At 40.1% G+C, this 24108-nt stretch overlaps 1 protein-coding gene across 1 annotated transcript in view; it reads left to right on the top strand.

Moving 5' to 3' along the window:
- Positions 1–24108, top strand: part of KIAA1549L (KIAA1549 like) — a 72904-nt gene that overhangs the window by 18844 nt on the left and 29952 nt on the right. Inside the window, exons 10-13 of the mRNA XM_050898018.1 lie at positions 1894–2057; positions 7900–8090; positions 12609–12736; positions 23600–23778. Of these exons, the coding sequence (XP_050753975.1) occupies positions 1894–2057; positions 7900–8090; positions 12609–12736; positions 23600–23778 (662 nt within the window). The remainder of the gene's footprint in view (positions 1–1893; positions 2058–7899; positions 8091–12608; positions 12737–23599; positions 23779–24108) is intronic.

Genomic DNA, 24108 nt, shown 5'->3' on the forward strand with positions numbered 1-24108 from the left:
TTTATGCCTTATTATGGAAAAAAATCAATTTCTTTCATTTTGGACATGGTATTTGTAGTCTGTCTTTGTATTCCCAAAGAAAATACTTTGTGTGCACTTCATTTTTACTCATTATAATTTCTGTTATAGCAGAATGAAAAGTTTTGTACCAAAATGCAGTAAGAAAAGACATCTACCCTCAGGAGCTCATAGTCTGGTTAGACAAGACAGATGAATAATAACAAAAAATATGGATGTTCCCGTTTTATAAGTGAGGGACTGAGTTATAGCAAAATGAAAGGCTTGCTTCAAAATCCACTGAAGTCTTATTGAGTTGAATGAACTGTGGATTGACTTACTCAAGGTCACATTGGAAGCTGGTAACTGAATTAAAGATGTAAACCAGGATTCCTAAATGTCTGTCCTATTAGCCATAAGGTCATCATTTCCTCTGCATTCCCTAGAAAGAATAATTGTAATTTTTCAACAATTATTTGCTGCTCCCACAACAGCAGTCTATAATTAAAGTTACTGTTATCTGATAAAATTCAGATTCAGTTTCCTTCCCCACAGCCCTTTCATCCCCAAACTAAATGTCAAAGTCAATAATTTAGAATTATGCAAGTCCATTGAAAAGTGAACCTTGAAAGGCTTCAACCTGGCTTTTTGGACAGTCTTCAAGCATGCGGTTACTGTTACACTGTGTGCAAGATATGTACCTAATGCTGCTATTCCTACATCACCCAACAAACTACATTGGCTTTGCAAAAAGTTGTAGATCTACAAAGAAAATAGGCTCAAGCTTCAGACAGACTTTCAGCTGGCTTTCGTAACAGCTGCTGAACAAGATGGTATGCATTTGAAGTCTGATCCTGAAAGATGCTGAGTGCCTCTGACAGCTAATAAGCTCAATGACATTTGAAAGTGCTAGTCCCCTAGGAAATGGGAAAGGCTGCTTTACGCTGGTGTTCTCACAATTGCCTGTCCATGCCAGCAACCAGTGGCATAGGAAAATAAATAGAGATAGCATGGTGAAGTCCACAAAGTATTTCACTAAACCGAAATTCAGCATCATAGGAGATTACCTGGTGTTTTTCCAGAAAGAAATGAAATGAGAGAACCGGGGATGTGTCACAGGAGGATCTCTTATGTATGTATAAGTTGAAGGTTCATACTAAGAGACTTTATTCTGATAAAACGGAATCTAAAATGTTTTAGCATCACTGCATTTCTGAAATGTACCCTTTTCCTGGTGCCATTATCGATATATCTGCAAGTAGCTCTTTCCGACATAATAATTTCCCCTCCTTCAGAAATGATGGATTCATTTTGACCTTAACTATGATAAAGTATTTCTAGAGCACAAGAGAAGCATTTTTTTAATTGTCCTATTGATATCAATAATAACTATTAGTGTGCTTAGCTTCATTGTTTTTGAAAAAGCTCTGCCAGTTTACTCTTGCTGAGCCAGTAAGTCTTTGACACCAGGTATGGACTCCATGTGTATACTTTTAACATACATGCTACCTTACTATAAGCTGGTTTTTTGTTTGAAAAATAATTAAGGATGTATTACTTGCACCTTTTTTTGTTTATTCTGTAGTTGTTTATTAGTTGTTTATTCTGAGTAATATCTAATATGGCACCTAACTTGACTTGGGAGTTGATGGCCGCTTTTGCATATAACTAAGTAAGTAACATATGACTAAGAGAAGAGAGCCCAGGGATTTGTGAATTGAACAGTGTTGCTGATTCATTTTTTTTACTTAAGGAATACAAAGGTATAGCTAGATTACTAATAATCCTTTTATACTTATTATTATATGGAGGCAGTTGAAGACTGTGTTGGAAGCAATTTAGATCTTGCGTTTGCACAGCGAAACTTAACCAATGTTGGTTTGCGGCTTTCTGTAGCTGTGGTGAAGAACCCCCCAAACAACCTGTGGATCATTGCAGCGGTGCTGGCTCCCATTGCTGTGGTTACAGTTATCATCATCATCATCACAGCGGTTCTGTGCAGAAAGAACAAGAATGACTTCAAACCAGACACCATGATGAACCTGCCTCAGAGAGCTAAAGTGAGTGACCAGTCTCTAGATCCAAGATGTCCATTTGCTTTCTGAGGTTTTCACTGTGTCTCTCTGCTAGATGTAGTTGAAGGATGTTTGGAATTGAAACGGTCATTACTCACAGGTTGGATCTTTGCACTTCTTCTCTGTCTTTGATACCACCAGTCACAGCAATTACCCTTCTGTTTTACTCAGAACTCATCAACTTCCGTCACAGGTCCCTTGCCGCATAGGTAGCAGTGACAGAATAACCATTACACAGTGATGTAAGGCACTGAGCCATTAGGGCTGAATGGGCTTTACTCAGGGCAGCTGCTTCCTTTGTAAAGTTGAGGAAATGGGATACTATGCCTAGGCTTCGTCAGCAGCACGTCTCCCGTAGGACCTCATTCTCAAACCCATGGCTTGAGCTGCTCCTGCCTGCTGCAAGTGGCAATGGCCGAAGCTCTGGGCTTTGGCAGCAGTTCAGACCTGGTCCTAACCAGAAGTTCTCCACTCAACTGCTAATCCAGAAAAGACATGCTTTGAATTTTTTTCAGAAAATTTCTCCCGCTGCTATTTTTCTTTTAGATGTTTTGAACTTTCTAATTTATTTGTGGATATTGTTGGTTGGGTTCAAACAATTATATTTTCCTTAAAGTTACTAACCCATATCAATTACAAGATTTTTTTTTTCCCTCAATCAAATGCGTTTCCAGTTTGATTCTCTGTCTCTAACAGAACAATGTCACAGAATACTGATTTGTCTCTGTAGTGAAAAAAGTCTGCCTTCTCAATGCTGCTATTAAATGGCTCTTAAACAGGGCCACCCAAAGTTAGGAGTTTTTAGCCTACAGAGCCTGTGTGTAAGTCACACTGTTCCTTCACCCCTTTAGCTGGCTTTGTTCTTCTCCATTGGCATGGGATTGAAATGATAAATTTTTTCTTTGGTTTCTTAATGCTACAGACAGCAGGATTATTGTGATTTCAGCTCTGTTGCTTCCGCTGAAAAATGTGGATTGGAGGGAGAGTTGAAGGAAGGCATGATGCATATGACAGCTCTTTTCTCCTTATCTTAGGTTAGTTGTAGATGGGCGCAGCTGGTGCCAGCTGGAAAAAGACATCTGTATCAAAAATGATCTGAAAAAGACGTTTCCATTTTGGTTCCAGCATGCTCATCTATTTATCTGATGTTATCAAACTAGTGTTAAGACTAGATCTGCAAAAGTGAAACAAGCAATATCACAAACACAAACAAAAATTAATACTAATGCAGTGATATCATAAAACATCCCATTGAAACCTCTAAAATGCAAATCATGCTTTATTAGGGGCTGTTGCAAATACTATGCACCACTTGATTCTTCTTATATGTAATCTTAGTCCCAGCTAAAGGACAAAAGGAGACTGAATTTCTACATTGTTTTGAGCTGGCCATCATTATGGGATGCTTTACAGCTAAAGAAAGTTGGTATTTAAAAAAACCCCCACTGCTGGTTGAAGCTACAGCACAGAAAAAACTTGAAAGTATTTTAATATTTTAATCCATAGTTGTCATTCCAAAAAGAAAGAGAAAGTTGAATTTTTACTTTTCCTGAGAAATCAGATTTAATCAGGCTATAAGATACACGGTCAGGTTACATTTGCATCAGTAGTCAATGTCATCAGACGGGAGTTGGATCTGCAGAACAAAACAATTGGTACTGAGCTCCCAGCATCCACACTACACTCGTTTCAGGACATTTTCCTGCAGACTTGCTCACATTTGCAGCTGGAGTGCAGGAGGTCCGCTTCTAGAGTGCATTTCCCCTTTTTGGTATGTTTTGAGACTCCATAAAATTTAATTTAATTCATTATATGAAAAGTGATGCATTTCAAAATGAAAGCTAAATTGCTTTCCATTTAGTTTCACAACAATGGCTCCATCAAAAACGTTCATCCAGGTCTAGTTGAGAGTATACACTGGTATATGGACCGTGGAAGATAAAATCTGCAGCGGGATTGGGAATGGACTGGTTTTGTCATTCCTGATTTCAGCATCTTTACTTAAAATAAGGCTAAGAAATGTATTTTGGGAAGATAATGAAATAAGGTCATTTTGAAAAGAACAGTTTTATTTTTATTTTTAATTCCAGCATCAGGGATATCAGGAATAGTGGTAATTACTTGAACTGTAATTGCTACATTTCATGCAGTTTGGCAGTACAAATAGCTGATGAGCACATATCTATATCACATTTAAAAGGAATATATTATATTTCATGGCTTAGAAAAGTGCCTGAGACTGCTTGATTAATGCTGAATCTGTTCTGTAAGTGGAGTCACAGCAGAGTGATTTTTAGTTTAAGCAGCAGCTTTAATATTTTGTTTCTGTGCGTCTGAGATCTGCTGTTGAATCACAGGAGCAATTTTTTGATACCTTTTGAATATCCAGCAAACTGTATAGAGGGGAGAAGAGAGTATTATGGGATACTCACAGCCTTGGATTTCAGCTGCTTTTGTTTTCAGTGGTGCCATTTTAGGTGTTCGGATTCCAAAGGTCCTGTACCAAGGGGACTGGCAGAGCAGAGCTGCCTGCTCATCGCTGCAGTCCCACTGCTGCTGGGAGCAGCGGGAGGCTGCAGGTCCTCGCAGAGCAGAGCTGCCTGCCACGTCCCTCCAGAGGCTCCGTCCCGTGCCAGCGGGATAGGATGCACGAATACAGCATGGAGGGGTAATGAAACATTTAGCGTTAAATATCCTTCTTGTAGCTGGAGGAGGTGATGTAACATAACAGCAGGATTGCTGCCTGTGCCTGGTAATTAAGGAATGACTTTTTTGTTGTAACAGACTGAAGGCTAAATAAATGAACTTTAAAAAATGACCTCTCATACGTAGTGTAATTTATAGTATCTTTCTTAGGAATTGTATTGCTGTTCTGAATTGCCTTAGCAGTCAGGGACATCTGGACTAAGTTGCAGGGAAAAGGGACTGTTACCTTTTTTTTCAATTGGCTCTCCAGTTGTAAAATTAAAAGAAGTATAAATTCAAATCGGTGAAATTCTGATGGGAATTTATTTTTATGTTCTTTCAATGCTGTTTTTATTTTGAGCAACTGTTTTTACTTTGAGGTTTTGGATAGATGTTAGTTTTTACCTCCCTTGCTTTCTAATTCACAGCATGCTTTTTTAAAGGCTGTAATCTGATTTGTCACCTTTCCTTTCTTTTAGAGCATGAAAGAATAAGCTTGCAGGTAAACAGAGATAAGATCTGCAGTCTAAGACCCGCAAGCAAAAGCAAATACTGCAGGCCATGAGAAAACAACCACTATCAATTTGATAAAGGGCATGGAAAAGAAAAGATCAGAGAAACTGTCTGTGTACATGGGTATACATGTAGAGGGGAGGGGCTGATCCTCCTTTTTTCTTTTCTTTTTTTTTTCTTCTTTTCTTCCTTTTTTTTTTGTTTTTTTAACTATTAGTGTCTTTTTCATGACCATTACAAGGGAAAAAGTCACAGAAACAACTCCTTATATTCAATCTGCCCTTTGCCAGGCAATGTAATTTAATGGTCTCATCATTCATTTATTATTTCAAAAGCAATATTCAAAGCCCAGTCCTTCGGTCTTTCTCAGTATTTTGGCCGTATTGGACATCTACACTTGCAGTGCTTCAGCAGTGCCTGATCGTGATTTAGTTTTGCCAGTTCCCTTCAGGGGTGGTAAAGCCATCTGCTCCTGTGGGCTTTTACAGAGCAGGGTTCCAAGATCAAATTTTATTTAACGCAATATGTCCGCTGATGAGGATGGCTTTTTCAGCTCTTCCTTTATTGCAGTTTGTTACTAGACATGGTGGTAAGTAGAACTCAGATTAAAATAATCCTTCATTTTCTTCCTTTGGCAGATCTGAGCTGGGACTCTGCAGAGTTGTTTAGTAATTCTCATGTTCTGCTGCTTCTGGTTTGGTTTTGTTTGTTTTTGTTAATTTTTTTTTTTTTTTAAATAAGAGATGAAGTATAAGTTGTAACTTCTACTCTTTCAAAGGCATGGAGGGAGAAATAACTGATTTAATCAGCTTTTCTCTTTTGTTACCTTTTTTTGCAGAATATCTAGAAGGGTCTTGACTAACACTTAATATAGATAATAAGGTTGAAAAACATTATTTTGGTTAAAAATATTACTATCATCTAGGATGTTGTGCAGTAGTTCTTCCTAGCTGTCCTTCACACAGCTTCTGCTTCCCCTTTCTTCATTCCCTTCCCTTTCTTCGTTTCCTCCCTTCGGAGCTAATTTGGTGGCTGCTTTTGTGGTACTCTGCCTTCAGAGGAGGGCAGGCAGAAGGCTCCATCAGGGGCGATATCATCATGACTGGCCATGGGGTGGTGATGGTGAATTGGCATTTCTCTGATATTTTGCAAGTTCCATTGTAGTAATGTGCGGAGATGTCTGCTCTCCCAAATCAGCATTAGCCCAGTTAGCGTCTCCTTAATGCACTGGAGCTACTTATCAGAGGAATACTGAAGCACGTGAGCACATTAGAAATCATCAGCCTCAGTTCGAACAGGAGATTGGGAATGCGATGCAGATCCCCTTAAACAAAAAGCACGTTTTGTTTTGTTTTAAAAAATAGAAGACAGCCCCATTATTTTCAGACTGAGATCGCCTATGAAATTTTTCTGTATTTATAGCTATAGCCCAGATTTAGTAAGGGACAGAACAAGAGAAAATGTTTTTTCAGAGGTCATCGTTTTTCTATGCCATCAGCAAATTTTTTTATCCAGCTGATTTTCTTCTGGAACCAAAGTATTCCATGGCAACATGACAGGAACCTGAGAGAGACTATTCAGTTATTAACTGTCTAATTCTGATGTGTTTCCCAAAGTACGTTTGAGGGTTAAAATCACCATTACTCACCTTTGAAGTTTTTTATGGTGCTTTTTTAGCATTCTGTCAGTAGTCTTTGTACTTCAGGAACAGCATCCTTCCACTTTTTGGTAAATTAATTCAATTTAGTGTAGCAAGAACATTTTTATATGTTACATATTTTTTCCAGAGGTGGCCAGGAATTTCTTTGAGTGACTTATTTTTCATATTTTTTTTCCTCCTCTTTTTTCCCAATAGAAAATGCAGGTTGTAAGGTTAAGTTTTGCTTAAATGCTTTAATTTTTCCATTAAGAGAATCCACCTTTTGGTAGCTGCTTTGCCCAGAAGGCATGTGTCAGTTCTGCTTGTTCCTTGCAGAGGCAGTAGGGAAAGCCCGGCTGGGCTGCGGGGAAGGAGAGACTGGGCACACAGCCCTTGGCTGCCTTGCTGCAGGGCTCTTGCGAATGCCGCTTCCCTAGAGAAACAAGTGAAGTCAATAACAACCTTCCCAGTAGGCAACTGGCAAGCCAGGGGAAATATAATTTCGCTGATCTGAAAAAGATCCTTTTCTGGAAAATGTTGCCCATGAAACTTTGATGTGTGCCTTTTTTACTTTGTCTTGATTTGGAATAAACTACTCCCACCCTCTTTGGAAACACAAGATTTTTGTCAGAGAAAGTTTTCCATTTTCTGTACGGTCTTATTTTTCTCCCTCCTAATTTTTTCTTCCATATGCTCATTCTTCCATTGTCTGTTAAAGGAATTTCTGGGGGTGTTACGGCAGGGTAAGAAAGGTTAGCCAAGATCAATTTTATACTAACTAATCATGTTTAAAATACGTGGAATGGAGATCTCATCAGAAAATTGTTTTGTTGTTGGGCATTCATATGGCAATCTACATATTTTCACCTGTTGCTTACGTAATTAAAGAAGTTAAGGGGTAGGGGAAAATTTTATACTGGAGTTGAAATTTTATATTGACATATGACGCATGCTGGAAATTTCTTTTTTTTTCTCCCACTTTTTTTGCAGCCAGTACAAGGCTTTGACTATGCCAAGCAACACTTAGGTCAGCAGGGAGCTGAAGATGAGGTTTTACCTGTAACTCAGGAGACTGTCGTACTTCCACTTCCAGTTAGAGATGCTCCTGCCTCCCAGGAGAGAGAAATTACTCAGGATGGGAGCACCATCAAAACTGCCAAATCCAATGAAACAAGGAAAAGGTATGGACTGGCGTGTTTCTGCAGAGGGGTGGGATAGGGTACATACTGCTCGTTGCTTAGGAAAAACCTATAAGGTTTGGCAGGCTCTGTGTGTGGCAGATGGTTCCTCCATGATATATTCTTGGCATAATGCTGGTCTGCGCTGGATGTGTAAGATTGCTGCAAAATACAAGATAAAGTGAAGTCTTCACAGATTGTACATGCATACAGGAGGTAAATGGGAAGTGGCTCTCATATGCGTGCTGGTGTTGTACAAGAGATGAACCCAAATGAAACATGGGATCTGGAGCATGAACACCAATCATCTCTCAAATGAACCAAAAGACAGGACCTCAGCCACTGTAAATTGCTGTAGCTCCACTGACAGACTCTGTTGCTCCAGAATTGGACCCAATGTCTTCATTAGCAGAAGGGCAAACCCTAAACATCCGCTAAATTATGGAAGACCTCTAGATCCAAAGCATCTACAGCAGGATAAAACTTTTGAGAGTGTAAGAATAGACTAGATAACGTCAGTGTCTAGGGTGAAGTGTCCTAGGTTTGCAGTTTCTTCATAGCAAGTCTACAGGGTTGTAGGATCACAGATTAGAAGGTCCCCAGGAAGCTATCTGGCTCTTCCTCTTCTCCACTGTAGGGTTGTCTTGGTTTAACCTCAGCCAGCAACTAAGCACCATGCAGCTGCTCCCTCACTCCCCCCCACCTCCCAGTGGGATAGGGAGGAGAATCGGGGAAAAAAAGTAAAACTCGTGGGTTGAGATAAGAACGGTTTAATAACTAAAGTAAAATATAATACTAGCAATAATAATAATGAAATATTATAGTAATTGTAATGAAAAGGAATATAACAAAAGAGAGAGAGAAATAACACCCAAGAAAAGACAAGTGATGCACAATGCAATTGCTCACCACCCGCTGACCGATGCTTGAGCAGTGATCCCCCCTCCCGGCCAACTGCCCCCTGTTTATATACTGAGCGTGACGTTCTATGGTATGGAATACCCCTTTGGCTAGTTCAGGTCAGCTGTCCTGGCTGTGCTCCCTCCCAGCTTCTTGCACACCTGCTTGCTGGCAGAGCATGGGAAACTGAAAAGTCCTTGGCTTAAGATAAGCGCTACTTAGCAACAACTAAAACATCAGTGTGTTATCAACATTATTCTCACACTAAATCCAAAACACAGCACTGTACCAGCTACTAAGAAGGAAATTAACTCTGTCCTAGGCAAAACCAGGACAAGGGTCAAATACATCCCTAACTCAACTTAATCTACCTCGTTTTAAAGTCTTCCAGTGGTGGGATGATCACAGCCTCCTCAAGCAATCTGTTCTTCACTACCTTTCCCGTTAGGAAGTTTTACCTCATGTCTATCCTCAATTATCATCAGAATAGCTGAAGGTCATTCATTATTTTTTGTCTTGGTCATCTCAGGCAAGGAAAGCAGATTATCCATCCCTTTATCCTAGCTGTTTTGCATGCTTCAAGTCCATTTTTCCTTGACCCTTGAAATTAATTTAGAGTGGAGGATCATTAAATTTTTATTGCTGAAGAATGATACTGAAGCGAAGAGAGGAAAATAAAACTGTTAGGTAAACAGCCTGAATAGAGGTAACAGTTGTTGTCTAGTTCACTGGCATTACACAGTCCTTGACTCTTGAAGGGACTTGATAACATAAAAGAAGAGTATCTGGCTAGTGCAGAGAAATTCTATAGAAAATCAAATCTTCATAGTTGAGTCACCTCATCTTGTACTAGTCAATGCACAATGATATTTGCCCCTTTGGAGTAATTGAAAAGCTTGGAAAACTCGGCACAGTATTGCTGTATGCTGTGACAGGGACACACTGGAGCCACCTGCAGCCGCGGGAGGGGCCGCGTTGGAAGGTGTCAGCCTGCACAGTGCAGGGCTGGAGGATCCAGTGCTGCTGCTCTTCACGGGGGCTAGACCTCCCCATTGGTCATAAGCTGAGGTTTTCCTTACAGAAAAATGGCAACAGAAGGATTCTGAGCTGGTGTCTGGTTTGGCGTACTTCTCTGGTTGTATAGTAAATCACCTGGAATATGGAGAGAGCTGTCTGCAGGGAGTACCAATAGAGAAGAGTAAGCCAGCTGAGAACTCCCCTCGTTCCTGCGATTACTTCGCTGCGTTTGGGTGTAAACTGTTATTGTGCCCTTTAATGTCAGCGATGTGTTGTTCGCACCATAAATCACTCGAATGGTGACAGTCAGGTTATATAGTCCATGTGAACAAAAGAGCACTTGTTCTTTTTGAAGTCTTCCGTCCTCTGATGAAATGACAAATGGAAGATAACCATGACACCGGCTGCGGTTGCTGGTGCTGGACTGCCACAGGTTAAGTCTTTGCAGGCACTGTTCTTTAAAATGTTCTGAAGCCTCTCCAAAGCCATGTGTAAATACACACAAAAAATGTAAACCAGCCCTATTAATTAATCCTCTAACAAAAGTGATTAAGCACTTCACTCAGCCCTTTGAATGAGCGCAGAAATCCCCCTCTACTTAATCTGCACAATTTTAAACAAATGTTGATAAGCAAACTCGATCCAGGAAATCACAGGAAAGTTATTCTCATTATAAAATGTGTTGAACCTTGGTGCCTTTCTAAGCAAATAACTAAGAGTTAGTTTTGCCTCCTTCAGGGTGATGACTTGAGTAAGAGAGAACATGCAGAATTTTAGCCTTTTTTCATTCCCAGGAGCTGTGTCTGGGAATGGAATTTAATGGTTTCTGAAGATGAAGAAATATTTCTTGACCTTTATCTATTTGGTCTTTCATCCAGGCTACTTTGCAGCCTGGAAAGGTCAATTTAAATCAGACTGCCATGAAGTGGCTGGTAACTGATCAGAATATCTTCTCTGATATTACCACTGAAGGAAACTCCGCAGTTGTTGTATTAACAACTTAAATGGCCACTTAAAAAGGATGAATATTTAGATTAGTGGCAGCAGAAATCATTGCACAAGCTATCTGTGGTCACTTCTTTTCCTTGTTCCCAAGTGGAGCAGATTTTCTTCAGGTGTTGGTCTGTCCCTGGATGAATGTTTTTACTGGGCTGGGATTAGTCATTAGCAGTGACAGACAGGTTATAGGGGAGAAATGCTACTTTTCAAGAATATTTATTCTCAATAGAATTTCACAAGAAAATCCTCAAGCTGGGCTGACCTGAGCTGGGTTGCATGCTGAGTTCTCCTGAAGCCCTGTAGCTGGAAAGAGCCTGTCTCAAATTAAATATATTTCCACCTAGGCTGTCTTCAAAAAACTGTCCCTAAGAATTACTTTTCTCACACTTGCCCTTTCCTGTTCTGACCATGGTAAATGCTGTCCACTTAGACCAGACAGGGCAGTCAGAACTGGAGGTGAATGAATGTTTCAAGCTGTCGATATAGTATTGGCAATAATTTACAGGATGTTTTTTACTGTTGTTTTGCTTTAGTACTATTTTCTGGATATAAAGCCATTGTGACAGCAATAGAACTTGATTTGATCTTTTTCTCTGTAAATGAAGGTCCTTGTGACTAAGTCCATTTTTTTTTCCTCCAATGCAACCTCTTTACATTATCCCATCATTGGCCATGACAATTCAGTGACAGATTGCAGACAGGTGCATGAGTAACTATACAGGTCCTGTGGATAGTTTTCATTCCCATTGTGGCAAGTTTCACGTGTAGAAACAATGTGACACCGTGTCTGGGTGTGGAGTAGCACCAAATTTAACATTTTCCACTTTGGCCTCCTTTTCCCAACTTGTACATTAGGATTTGAGTAATTTGCCCACCCCAAAAAGAAGAGAACTTCTGCTGAGAGCTTGCTCCCAGTGCAGCCCGGAGTTACGCTGCTCATTTCTGTTCTTGCTCCTCGTTGGGTCTGAACGCTCGCAGTGGTTCTGCTCTGCCCTCCCTCCTCACCCTCTGCAGGGACCAGTTTCAGGGCAAGGATATGCAATGGCTGAGTAAAACAAGCCTTTTCTTAGGAGTTTCAGCAAATAATGGTGCTGGTTAAACCAGGTTATGTACAAAAAGGAAAAAAGGAGAATTTTCTTATCGCATTGTATGTGCGTATGTGTAAAGTGAGTGAATTTTGCATTGTGGCTGACAAAACAGTTGAGTGTAAATGCAGGCTAAATAATAAAGGGATTAGTTTAGCCATATATACAAAAACAAAGATCTGCTTTATTTTAGCTGTATAAATGACACTGAATTGATAACAGGATTTTTTGTCCTCTGCAGTGCCGCTTCTGTCATTGTGGGGGTTGTGCATGAGAAACGGTTGCATTCGATGCCACTAAGATGCCTATCAACCCTGAGCTAATTGAGAAGTCGTGTTCTCCTACCGTCGCTCTGTTCCTGCCTTTACTGTCTGTCTTTGTGCAGTTTATATTCTGTCTCCTTTTGGTACAAAATCAGACTTGAAAACTCAGTGATGCAAACTGTGCGAATGAAATAACCTTGAAATGAGGTTTATAAGGAAGAACTCACAGCCTCCCTTGTTGCTATGGTTACTTGCAGCCGGTCCCCGAGTCAGAACGGCTCCATCATCAGCAACGGGTCGGGAAAGCCCAGCTCCGGCCGGAGCTCCCTCCAGAAAGTAATGGCACCACAAAAAGTGACAAAAGACGAAGGAAGGAAAAGAAACGGTGAGAAGTGTTTCTTGATGAAAGCTGCTTGCGGTCACCCCTGTAGCCCTACCCACACAGGCGCTAACTATGTTGAAACCATCTTCCTATACCTTCAGCAGTACCAGTGTTTGTAGCTGGTTTGTTTTTTTTTTTCTCCCCCTTTACTGCTATAACTGTTTCGCAACCTCACATGAAACAGTATGGTGTTTACTCTTTGTGTGGGCCTTTGCAAGTTTTCTTTTTTTTTTTTTCTTTTTTCTTTAAATACCAGTAAACTAATGAAGACATGATGCTGCTTAGTAGGTGGACAGGGTTTACAGCTTTTTTTTCTGTGTAGAGCCCTAAGATATTAAGTTCCATTACTGCTGTTGCTAAGCTGGCCCAGATCTGATGAAGATGAATTAATTAGGTAAAAATTAATCTGAGAAAGTGTGAGATATCTAGAGCTTTAACTTTCCATCTCTTATCATCCTTGTCATACCTTTTTGTTGTTAACACTTACTGGCAGCTTTTCCTGATGCACCTAGGATGTTACGCTGGATGTTTTTTACAAGCCCTTGGTTGATGGTGGTGACCTTGTGACTTGAGATGTATCAGGAACATCTGATGAGAGTAGAATTCCATCCCCATTCTTCCTTGCTTTTCTTTTGTCGGTGTCTCTGTTCATTTCTCCTGACTTATAGCTTTTCCATAGCTATATTTTCCATATGAATAGAAAACACTGTGGCTGAACCAATAGATCACTTCCCTCTAAAGGGAGGGAATTAAACTGGATGTGGTCTCATCAGATTCTGTCATAAACACAAGTCCATAATTCTTCTTTGTTAAAAATGTAAGTGTGGATGGAAGGACTCAGATAAAGAGAAAACCTTAGTGTAGATCTCTTTCTCCTTTCTGCAGTAAATCACCTGAGTAACCTCTGTGGAGCATTCTGATGGCAACCCTGGTATCAAATCATATCATCTCTTGATGATCGTTATACCTAATACTAAAGTGTCACACAAGGGCTTTGCTGCTTTAGCAGGAATACAGTGCGATATAGAGACAGATACAAAGCACCAGAGATGGCCTCTGTTCTGTACAGTAAAATCATACTGCATTTTTTAAGTTTCCTCTGTTCTTTCCATTCATGTACCATAGAGCATTGCATCTTGTGGGGACCATATAATTGATATAACTGTAGTACTCTGTTTTTAAATCAACTTCACTGAGATTTATGCACATTTGCAAATTCACAGAGAGAAGTGAAGTTGTTAATCTGCTTTTATTATGTGTTTGTCACCAGTACTGCTTTCTTCTGACAGACCTGTCACTTTACTGATTACTCCAGACCTGTAATAATAAGTATTCTGACTGGTCTTTCTCCAAGAGGTCTTTTTTTTTTTTCATAGACAGTGTAACAATATTTCATGGATCTAAGTTTCAAGGGTCATAATTATTTTTACACTGTTTCAAATGTAGCTCATTTTACGAGACAACAACATTTATGGTTTCCAGAGTTAAAAGCTGTAATTTATGTTGGTTTTTTTCTTCCCTACCCAGGAAAGCCAATATTCAAAAACAGTGTCAGGTGATGTTTACACATGTAGGCAAATAATTTAGTGAAGGTATTTTTTTTGTTTCGTTAGGTTTTAAATCTTCAAAGAAAATTGGTAAGAACTTCCAGTTTCTTTGTTAAAGAATTGACTAACACCTAACAACCTTTCTTCTGATCTGGACTGTAGTGCGTTTCTAGAACATACACATGATACTTAAAGAAACCTTTCAATGTAGTATAAGGGAATGCTGACCCTTTATTTTAAGTCTTAATTTCATTATAATTTTAGCTTCAACTTTATTTGATAACAATAACTATGCAATTTTCAAATTATGCTGGAAAACTAGTAAACTGCTTTATTTACATGTTTATTTTACCTTCTCTCTTCTGTCTTCTGAAAAAAAGCCTGAATAATGATGTTACTTAATATGGTCTAGGTGCTCCTTGTTCGAAGTAGCTAAATAACTTCTAGTTCTAGCGCCATAGGGAAAACATCTTTAGTGTCTACTCCATTCATACTATGGATTCTTGTCATTTGTTCCTACTGCATGCTGGCACCAAGATTTTGAGCTCCTGTGGCAGAAAGGAAGAGCAGTATTTGCCCACTTAAAAAGTAGTAGTACAGCATATATACAAAATATGAAACAGATATAGGCTGTTTCTGTCTGACTATTCTCGCTTTGAAGGAACCTGTGCGTGAAACACCTTATCTGCAGAGCCCTCCTGGTAGAGACTTCAGCTACTTCTAGAGGAACTTCCTTCACTTGACTGCCATGGCCCTACAAAGGGTCACCTGGTAGTTTCCAGGCACAGATATGAAGGTGAATAAATACATTGTTTCTGGTAAAGAGATGGGGACTTTTTAGCTGTGGGCATATCTTTTAAGATGTGTTTAGGAGAGTTTCGTTATACAACCCTTTCAGAACAGCTTCTGAGAAGGAAGACGTGGTCACGGGAGGTGAAATGGCCTCCCTCTTACCAGAACTATGGAGCTGGCCCCACATTTGTTCTTATATGCATGTCCAGATGTGTTTTTTACTTTTGAGTTGTGTGATCCCAAATGCCTATTTAAGTTAAAATTAAAAAACAAAAATCAAGGCACCCATTACTTTTCATCACAGAGCTTATGCTTTGTTCCCCAGTGCTATGATTACAAACACTGCTGTCATCTCTGATATTTTGTTCTTTTTGCTGGGTTTTATCTTTATCCAGCGTGATTAGCATCAATAGAATGTGTTGGCTGTTTTTCCTTCCAGTTTAAGAAAGAAGCTGCTTTTCTCCTAGTTGTTTGAACCTGCTCCAGCTCTCTAGCCCGGTTGTAGGCTAACGCCTCTAATGCGCATGTCAGCAAAAGCAGCAGCATATTTTCTTCTCTGAAAAGCAGCATCTTAAAACTGGAATGAATCCCTTGATGGTCACATGTTTGATTTGGGGACTCCAAGTTAGAATGGCTCATTAGTTGCCATAGTTACAGACCAATTTTAGATTCTATTTCTTGCTGACATTTAGTTACATGGAAAAATGACAGCACTGGATGTTACCTTAGTACATAAACTCTGTATGGCTTGTATCAAAATTGACTCCGAATGGAGTGTGTCAGGGCTGAGAGTCAACAATGTGAAACCAGCATAGACAGGCTTGGCTTAAGGACCTGATGTTTTGGAGGATCAGGAGAACTCTTCAGCTGAGCCTTATTTCTACAGAAAACACGAATAAAATATCTATTTGCATTACAATAGTGATAAACTTTGGTAAGATAGTTGCATTTCTTTCCTTTTGTTTTTCTTGGAAAACAGTTATTAGTATTTTAATAGGAAGTTTCCTTTCTAAAAGTTGATGAGTTGTGCTTTCATTTACTTTGGGCACTTAAAAAAACCAGAATTAAAATCTTTTTTTGAAAGTGCCCAATTGCCTAGGTTAGAGGACTGTGAGATGAATGAATCAGCCAACAGCGGTGCTGGCAATTTCCGAGATGGGTTTGTAAGACAGCATGGAAGAGAACAACAGGATATTAGCACTTTCACCTATCGTTTTATCAGGCCAAACATCATTCAGGGAGAAGCAAATGGCTGAACCCACGTGTACTTAAAGGACTATAGCAGCCTACAGTAAAACCTTTCCTTTCACCAGCTCCTCCCAAAATGAAGCCAGTGAAAGTTATGTAGGTTGTTTTTCCAACCTTTAAGTGCTTGATCTTGTAACCTTCCCATTAGCATCTTCAGGAGGCTGTGATTGCTTTTTTGTTTTGAGAAAAACATAAGGTTTAGTTTGCTTAGCAGTTCTTAACGAAGCATGTGACTCCATACCTTTTGGGCTGAGAACTCGTATAGTTGAGCCCAGTTTTGCACTTGAACCTCATCATCATGAAAGGACACACATCACAGGTGGAGATGCACAACAGCATTCCCAAAGAGTCAAACTTCCTTGAGTAAGAAACCTTCCTTTCCTCCTCCTAGGAATCCCAGCTGGAATACTTCTCATCTCCAAGCATTTGGACATTGTCTTTAAAAATAGATGTAACTTTTCAGAAGTCATTCAGCCAAGGGCCCCACTCCTTTTTAAAATACCAGTCTCTAAGACTATCATTTTCTCTGTCCAGGCAGAAGCTGTCAAATAAATTTTTAATTCTCTTTTCCGTGTTCTTTGTAGGGATATCTGAAAATCAGGTGTCTGCAGGAACAAAGTACCGGGGAGGAAAACTTGGCTGTATTATTGGCTTAGCTAAAATCAAAGGGATTTTTGGATGTAACTCACCCAAGCTATGATACACTGCCTCCTTTATTCTACAGAAGTGTGGGCCACCAGTTTTCACCCTGTCTGATGTGGCAGCTCAGCGTCAGAGCCAGCTTTTCTGAATTTCTGAGCAGTTGTCTGTAGTGACTCAAATTAAAATGAAATATGGCAACAGCAATTGAATCCAGTAGCAGCAAAGTAGCAGTCTGCTTTGACACAGAGTTAGCTGGAGGATCTGGTGTATCCCAGCAAACGTCCAGCACCCTTCATCTACCTTTTCTGTGCTGGGTGGGGTGAAATACAAGTTAGAGTGGAAAGGGCTTCATCTTGCCAAATTTTGGTCCTAATCTAACCTGCCCAGGTAGGCTCTCTAGTGACTCCAGAGGATCATAGCTAATTGGAACAGATCTCTGCTCTGCAGGTACTTGCTTTTCTCTTTCCAGTAAGGAAGGAGCCCAGACAACTGCATTGGAGCACACGTGCAGATTTGAAGTGAGATGATGCCCATTCATGATGCCTGTGTCTCTGAAAGGCTGAGAAATCAGAGTGCTAGGAGTAATTTATGGTGTAGAGAGAGGAGTCTATTCTTTTTATCACTCATTCCCTCATCCTGAAGCATTAGCTTCACTTGCCCCAGAAAGCGTTAGTGGGGATCTTGGTCTAACTCTTCACCCCCTCACAGTAAATTGCTAGGCTTTTCTGGAGTAATTTCCTGATATGTAACCATAGGAGGGTAAAAAAAAAAAAAAAAAAGAATGAACAAAATCCACTTGTTCAGCTGAAATCCCTTGTATTGGCACCAGTTACTATTCTCCTTGAGCCTCCCAGAAGCTTTACATGTTGATTCTTTTTTTTTTTTCTCCAAAGATTTCCACTTGCGTGACACAGCCTAGTATTTCCCCATACTGTTTCCATTTCGTCCACTGTCTTTTTTTTGTGTGTGTTTGTTTTAAATATAGAGAGCACTGTGACCCTCCTAGCATCCTGCTGGTGACAGTGAACCCTTTGTTTCCTCAGACGTAGCCAATACCATTTCCCACGGCTTTCTCCACTTGTTTTTGGTTTGCAAGAGGCAAACCAAGCCTTGTAACCTATTCTGTGAACTTCTAAGCCACATTTTTGAGCCTCTTCACACTCCTACAAAAGCAAAAGGTGCCAGTGCTCCACCGCCTCTTTCCCCAGAGAGAGAGTGGGAGAAAAACAGCACCTCCAAGCTGTCCATACCGTGTGAGTGGGGCCACCCAGGTGCTGTATTCACAGGCGTAGTAGAACTTGCATAGAATAAGTGGAAAATACTTTGTTTGGCCTCTTTTAGGTCAGCATGGCTAACCCAGCTTGCCTTTTTTTTTTTTTTTTTTTTTTTTTTTGAGCCAGTCTTTTTGATTACTTTTCTCATGGCAAGAAAATACCTTATCCTATGTTGCTAAGGTGCTTGTTGCAGCAGACCTCTGAAGGAACTGGGATCTGCAGGTGGTTGCGCAACTAAGTAGTCCTCGATTCACATCTGCCTTCCCCTCTGGATGAGCTTTTCTCTGCCACTAATTGAGTCTGACAGCAGTTTTCATCCAAGCAACAGTACGAAGAGTGTGGAGATGTTCATGCCATCAGATCCAGTGGCAGTCTGGATGGTTGTGATCTTTCACTAACATGTCAGTATTGAAGAAGACAAATGTATGGTTTTATTGTGCAAACAGAAAACTATTTCTGCAAAGCTTTTTTAAACTCATAGAGCACTACTTTCTTAAAGACGTGGCTTCTGTTGTAGGTTCTCATGCCTTCCCTATCTTTTTTGTATAGTCATCATCCTTGTCAGTTGAATAATTTTTTTTTAAATTATTGAACATGTCTAGGATGGTATGAAAAGAAGTGCCAGCCAAGAAACGGGGCTGATGGATTCTCTACAAACATTATGAAATACATGGTCTCTTTTTGAAAGACTTTGATATTTAAATAGATGAGGCAGATGTGGTTGGAGGAGAAGGCATAACCACAGAGAGGGATATTCTTGCTTCTGCTTCATAGAAGGTGAACAAAACAAGCAGCTAATGACAGAGTAGACACCCCATGTATACAGTTTCATAAAAAACCTGCAAATACCAGTTTAGAGATCTCAAACAACCTGCTCAGGTAACTCCTATTTCAGGAACCCAGGCAAACCCAGACTGCAACACCTCAGACATGTGGCCTGGCATTTAGCAGACTTTGCATATGAGAAAATAATATCGAGGAGGAGTCATGACCTGCTTCCATTAGTCTGTAAGCCATCTGCTTCTCTGAAAATGTAATATTTCTGCTGTTCGTGAAAGGCTTAGAATTGCACTGTCCCACAGATGGGTGTATTTTGGAAAGGGGGTATGTGTGTTTACACAAGTATGTTTTCTGTTACACTGCAGTATCTTATAGAGAGGTATTTCAGTCCTGAATAGGTTCAGATACTGATGTTAGGAAATTTGTATTTTACTTATAGGCTTATAAACTCCTTCAGAAGCATACTTTTTTTATTGCTAACAGCTCTTGTTCATACCTTTTTGGAGACAGTCAGCTGACAAATGGAATGATTTAGACGATGTAGAAAATTTCTAATTTTTTTCTATATAGAGATTTTCTCTAAAATGAAAATTATTTCCCCATTATTAGTTTACATTCAGGAGTCTGGATTTCTGTTTGAAATACTGATATACAGGCTCTTTTCTAAGGAGATGGTCTTTTAGATCTGTGGCACAGTTTGCTCTTTGTCAAACTATAGGTGTACGCTATAGGTATGGTTACAATGTTTGCATTCCCTTCATACAAAATAAATCTTTGAAAATTTCAAATGCTTCATTGAATGACCTAAGAAAAGGCAGAGCACGTCTACCTGCTTGCGAGTGTTTCCCAGGTTTTGGCTTTATGTGTTTTTCTCCATCGATATCATTCTTTTTCTGAGGACTTCCAAAATCGCTCAAATGGTTGCTTCTGAGCAGGACAGCACATATCTCTGTTTCAAGTATTTTGCTGTAAGGTTACCTGATCCACAGGTAACTTCAATTTCCTTAGTCTTTTCTACAAGTAAGCATTTCAGTCCTTCTTTTCTCCCTTCCACTGTATTTTGATTTGGGAGAGGGGAGGAAAGACAAGGTGGAGGGAAAGAGAGAGGGAGAAGAAATCTTGTGTGGCCTTCATATCGAAATCTTAGGCTGACAAAAATATAACTTTTTTTTTTTAATTTAATATAAATTACTAACTAGATAAAAACAGAATATTGCACCTGGCTAGTTGTTTCTTAACCGTTCAGAGCTACAGTTCCACAGCCCCGTTTCCACTGGCGGGAGGACCGGTGGCACGAGTGGGTAGCACCACCTGCTGGCGTCGCCGGCTGGAAATAGTGCGGAGCGGCACCGAAACTGGAGGCTAGCATCCCTGAAGCAGCTTTAATCTAGCAAATCTTGTATACTAATAGCTGCAGTGATGTGCAGATAAAGCTTCAGCGATGGTCCTGCTCTTCAAAAACCCAGTGCCACGCTGATCTTCACTGCAATTGGCACTCAACCTTAATAAATGATTGCTTTGGATATATCTTCATGTACTTCAGTCACAGGAAGATTAGGAGGAGTAATTCAATCTCAATGGATCATATGGCATGAGATACCTAGCACAAGATATTTCAGAGATGGGAAATTACTGTTAAGTAGGTGATTAAGTCGGGTTTTTGCCCTTTTCTGCTGCTGAACTTCTAATTCTTGCTACATGTGCACGCAGACAGTGCAAGCAAGAGTAGAATAATGAATCCATAATAATGTTGGTATGCATCTGTTTAAAAACAGAAATTAAAAGCATCGCTTCAAATCTGTGTTGCTAATTATAATAAGCAAGTGTGCTTATTGCGAGTGACTATAAAGAATACCTGGGCAGTTTTCTGAAGTTTCCCATGCCCGTCAGTCGCTTGCCCAGCTGAGGTGTTCAGATGGGTAGACTGGCCCGGGGCAGGGATACACATCAGAAACAAACACTCCAGCACTCCCACTTTTCTCTGAGCTCCCTTTGGTTTGTTTTTTAAAGTTTAGAGGTTGCTGTGGTTCCATCGTGTTATAAATGCTTGCTGTAAATTCTCTCAGGAAGAGATGGATAGGAGCAAATATTAAAATTCCTACAATTCCTTGCTTATGGTTCACTGCCAATAAAAACTATAGCAGCATGCCAGTAACTGCAGATCACAGACTCTTTTTATCATTCATTGGTGAAAAAAAGGGCAATGGAAATAAACTACTTTTATATTATAAATGCCAATTAATGAACAAGTGCTAAGCTAAGGTGGAATAGAATTCCAATTTCTAGTCCCATTTGGTGATTACTTCCATGCCAATAGCACTGCAGTAGATGCAGGAGATGTGCTCACCAATGAGAGGGCTGATACTGAGGATGCTCTTTGGTGTTAGCGTACCACATCAGACGCAGCTGTTGTCTGTGATTCCCGCTTCTCTTTACCCTTAATTTTTCTTTTCTTTAATGAGTCTTTGAACCAGAGGAATTCTGTTTAATTAAGCAAAACTCTTGGTTTCTGATCCTGAAATGAGGTCTGAGGAGACAACCCACGCATCTGTAGCTAGTCATGCTCTCTGTGGGTGCCTGGAGATCACCGCTGAGGTCTCAGCAAGCTCAGTCCTTCTGAAACACTGGGGTGGAAACGCAGCTGCACTTCTCGGTGCTTTCTGCTTGAAGTAGGGTACACAGAGGATGTTTGGAAAGAATCATGTTTTGGAAGTTGATGCTTAGCCAGGGTTTTTGGGCATGTCTGGCTCAGGCAAATGCTGAGACACGCAGCCAAGGAGAAGGAATTCCACAACTTCTTGGTACTTGGACCGCTGTCGAGATACTATCCAGGCTCACCTGAGCTGTAATCATCATGAGAGACCATCTCTGTCAGTGAAAACTACAATTCAGACAAACTTTTTCTTTCTCAGAGATAGTCATGCCACAACAGAGGTACCTTGTTAGGGTGGTGTGGAAGTTTCAGCAGTGAATTACAGAGAAGCCCCATCTTCCAGAACTGCATCTGGTGACTTACATGAGAACTGAACTGATTCAAAATGCCCCCAGGGAAGAACGTCCATGCCTCACTTTTACACTCATTGTAATGTAAATGCGTTCCTGTTCAAGTGTGGTCTGTGACAGGGAAGTATCTCTTCGTTCATCTGATTTTGCTGGTGTGGTGCCCTGGCAGCATGGTCGTCCGTGGGAGTCTGGCAGTTAATTTCAGTGAGCCAGGCTTGTGAACCGCTCGCTCCGGTGAGCATACAAATTCAGAGTGTTTGAACAACCCCAGGAGGGCTGAGGGGATTTCAGACCCACTAAAGACTCATTCGTATTTGGACAGTTCAGTGGAGCCGGAGGGACAATATTTAATGACAGAGTGATTTAACCCATGTATTTCTAAAAAGCTCAAGTAGTGTCAACTCCAGTCCACACTGAGTACAGACAGAAAGATAATGAGCTTACTCAGTGGGTTCATATTTTAAGTTACCACTGTCAAATATTTTCTTACCAAAATCATTGGCTGTCTAAACTGCTGAGTTTGTACAAGTCCATTGTAATTTGTGCAGTGATTAAATATTAAACCAGAGTGTATTTTCAGAGGAAATAAATTTAGAGCAGACCACTTTGTTCTTTAGCAGAGGATCTCTGCTCCTGTCAGTTAGGAGATGGAGCAAACATTCTTCCCTCTAATAGCATAATTATTCAAAAATGTTTGCAAGGATCTCTTTGTAGAATTTGTGCTCATGCTTTAGAGTCATTCTTTTATTCCAAAATGAGGATAAAAGGTTTAAGATTCAACAGCTGACAAGGTGATGCAGGTTTACAAACAAAATTTGGAGAAAGGACCCAATTGTATGTGAAAGAGTTATCCATTTATATAGAAATCTAAATTAAAGATGCTTTGCCATGCCATTTAATTTTAAAGATTTTCAGAAGCTTTCTCCTGTCTCTTAAGAAATGTTAATGGTCTAACTTTACAGCCACCTGAGGTACTGCTTTGCAAAGCAAAAAAAATAACAAAATAACTTGGACACCATCAATTTCTTAAGCATGTTTTAACACACAACAGTAATGCTTTCATTTTAACAGATCGCATTTTAGCATTAATAACTTTTGCTAAAATCAGTAGGTTTATTTTTCAAATTTTGAGAATGCCCATGCTCTTGCAGTATAAGACACAAAACAGCTGCACTCTTGGGTTAGATCAGGTGTAACTACTGATGCCTTGGCACGTGGAGACATGTGTGCGTGTGCGCGCATATAATGTCTTTTCCATGTGAAACCTAGCAAAAGATGTACTTTGACTTTCATTGTCATTTTCATCCCATTTTCTGTGTCATTCTTTTTCTCCTTTTTTTCCATCTTATTAGTGCAGATTGGAAATCAACCGTCTTTGGGAGAGTGCCAGATAATCCTTTGAATACATAATGTTATCTGTAATCTAATGGGATTTTTTTCCAGTGTAAAGGTCTCCCAGGTCTGCTCCTCGAGTGTACTGAGCACATCATTAATCTAAAGCATTTGCTCGCTGAATTTCACCTTGAACATGCAGTAAAAATATCTGTGTCTTTATGCTGAATAAGTTTGATGTGCTTTAGTGCCCATAAGTGATGAAGAGGAAGGAGGCATTCTCTTTGATAACATTGCCAAATCTGCCATTGACCCCTTCGACACCTCTTCTGGATCGGTACAGCTGATAGCTATCAAACCTGTGGCACTACCTGCTGTTCATGCTGCATCAGACAGAAGCCAGGAATCTGCCATCATTAATGGAGAGGTAAGGACAGTCTGATAATGTCTCCAGCTGCTTCCTTGGCTACATCCACAGGTGGAACAATCTTAAGCCTGTTAGAGTTGAGGACTGGTAGGAGGTTTTCACCTTGATGCTATATAAAGTCCCATTAGCGTTGCGGGCTCAGAGGTCTGAGAATTTAAGATCTGCTCTTTCACAATGCACCTATGAATGCATGCGACCTTGGAAGAGGCAATTTTCTATATTCCTACCTTCCCAATATCCTTCTCTCCTATCATATTTGTTTTAACAAAATGAGTAATGAAGGCAGAGAGCAGAATAAGATCTTTGCCTACATGAATTCTGTAGCTGAGC

The sequence above is a fragment of the Gymnogyps californianus genome, chromosome 5 (assembly GCF_018139145.2).
Source record: "Gymnogyps californianus isolate 813 chromosome 5, ASM1813914v2, whole genome shotgun sequence".
NCBI classification, from domain to species: domain Eukaryota; kingdom Metazoa; phylum Chordata; class Aves; order Accipitriformes; family Cathartidae; genus Gymnogyps; species Gymnogyps californianus.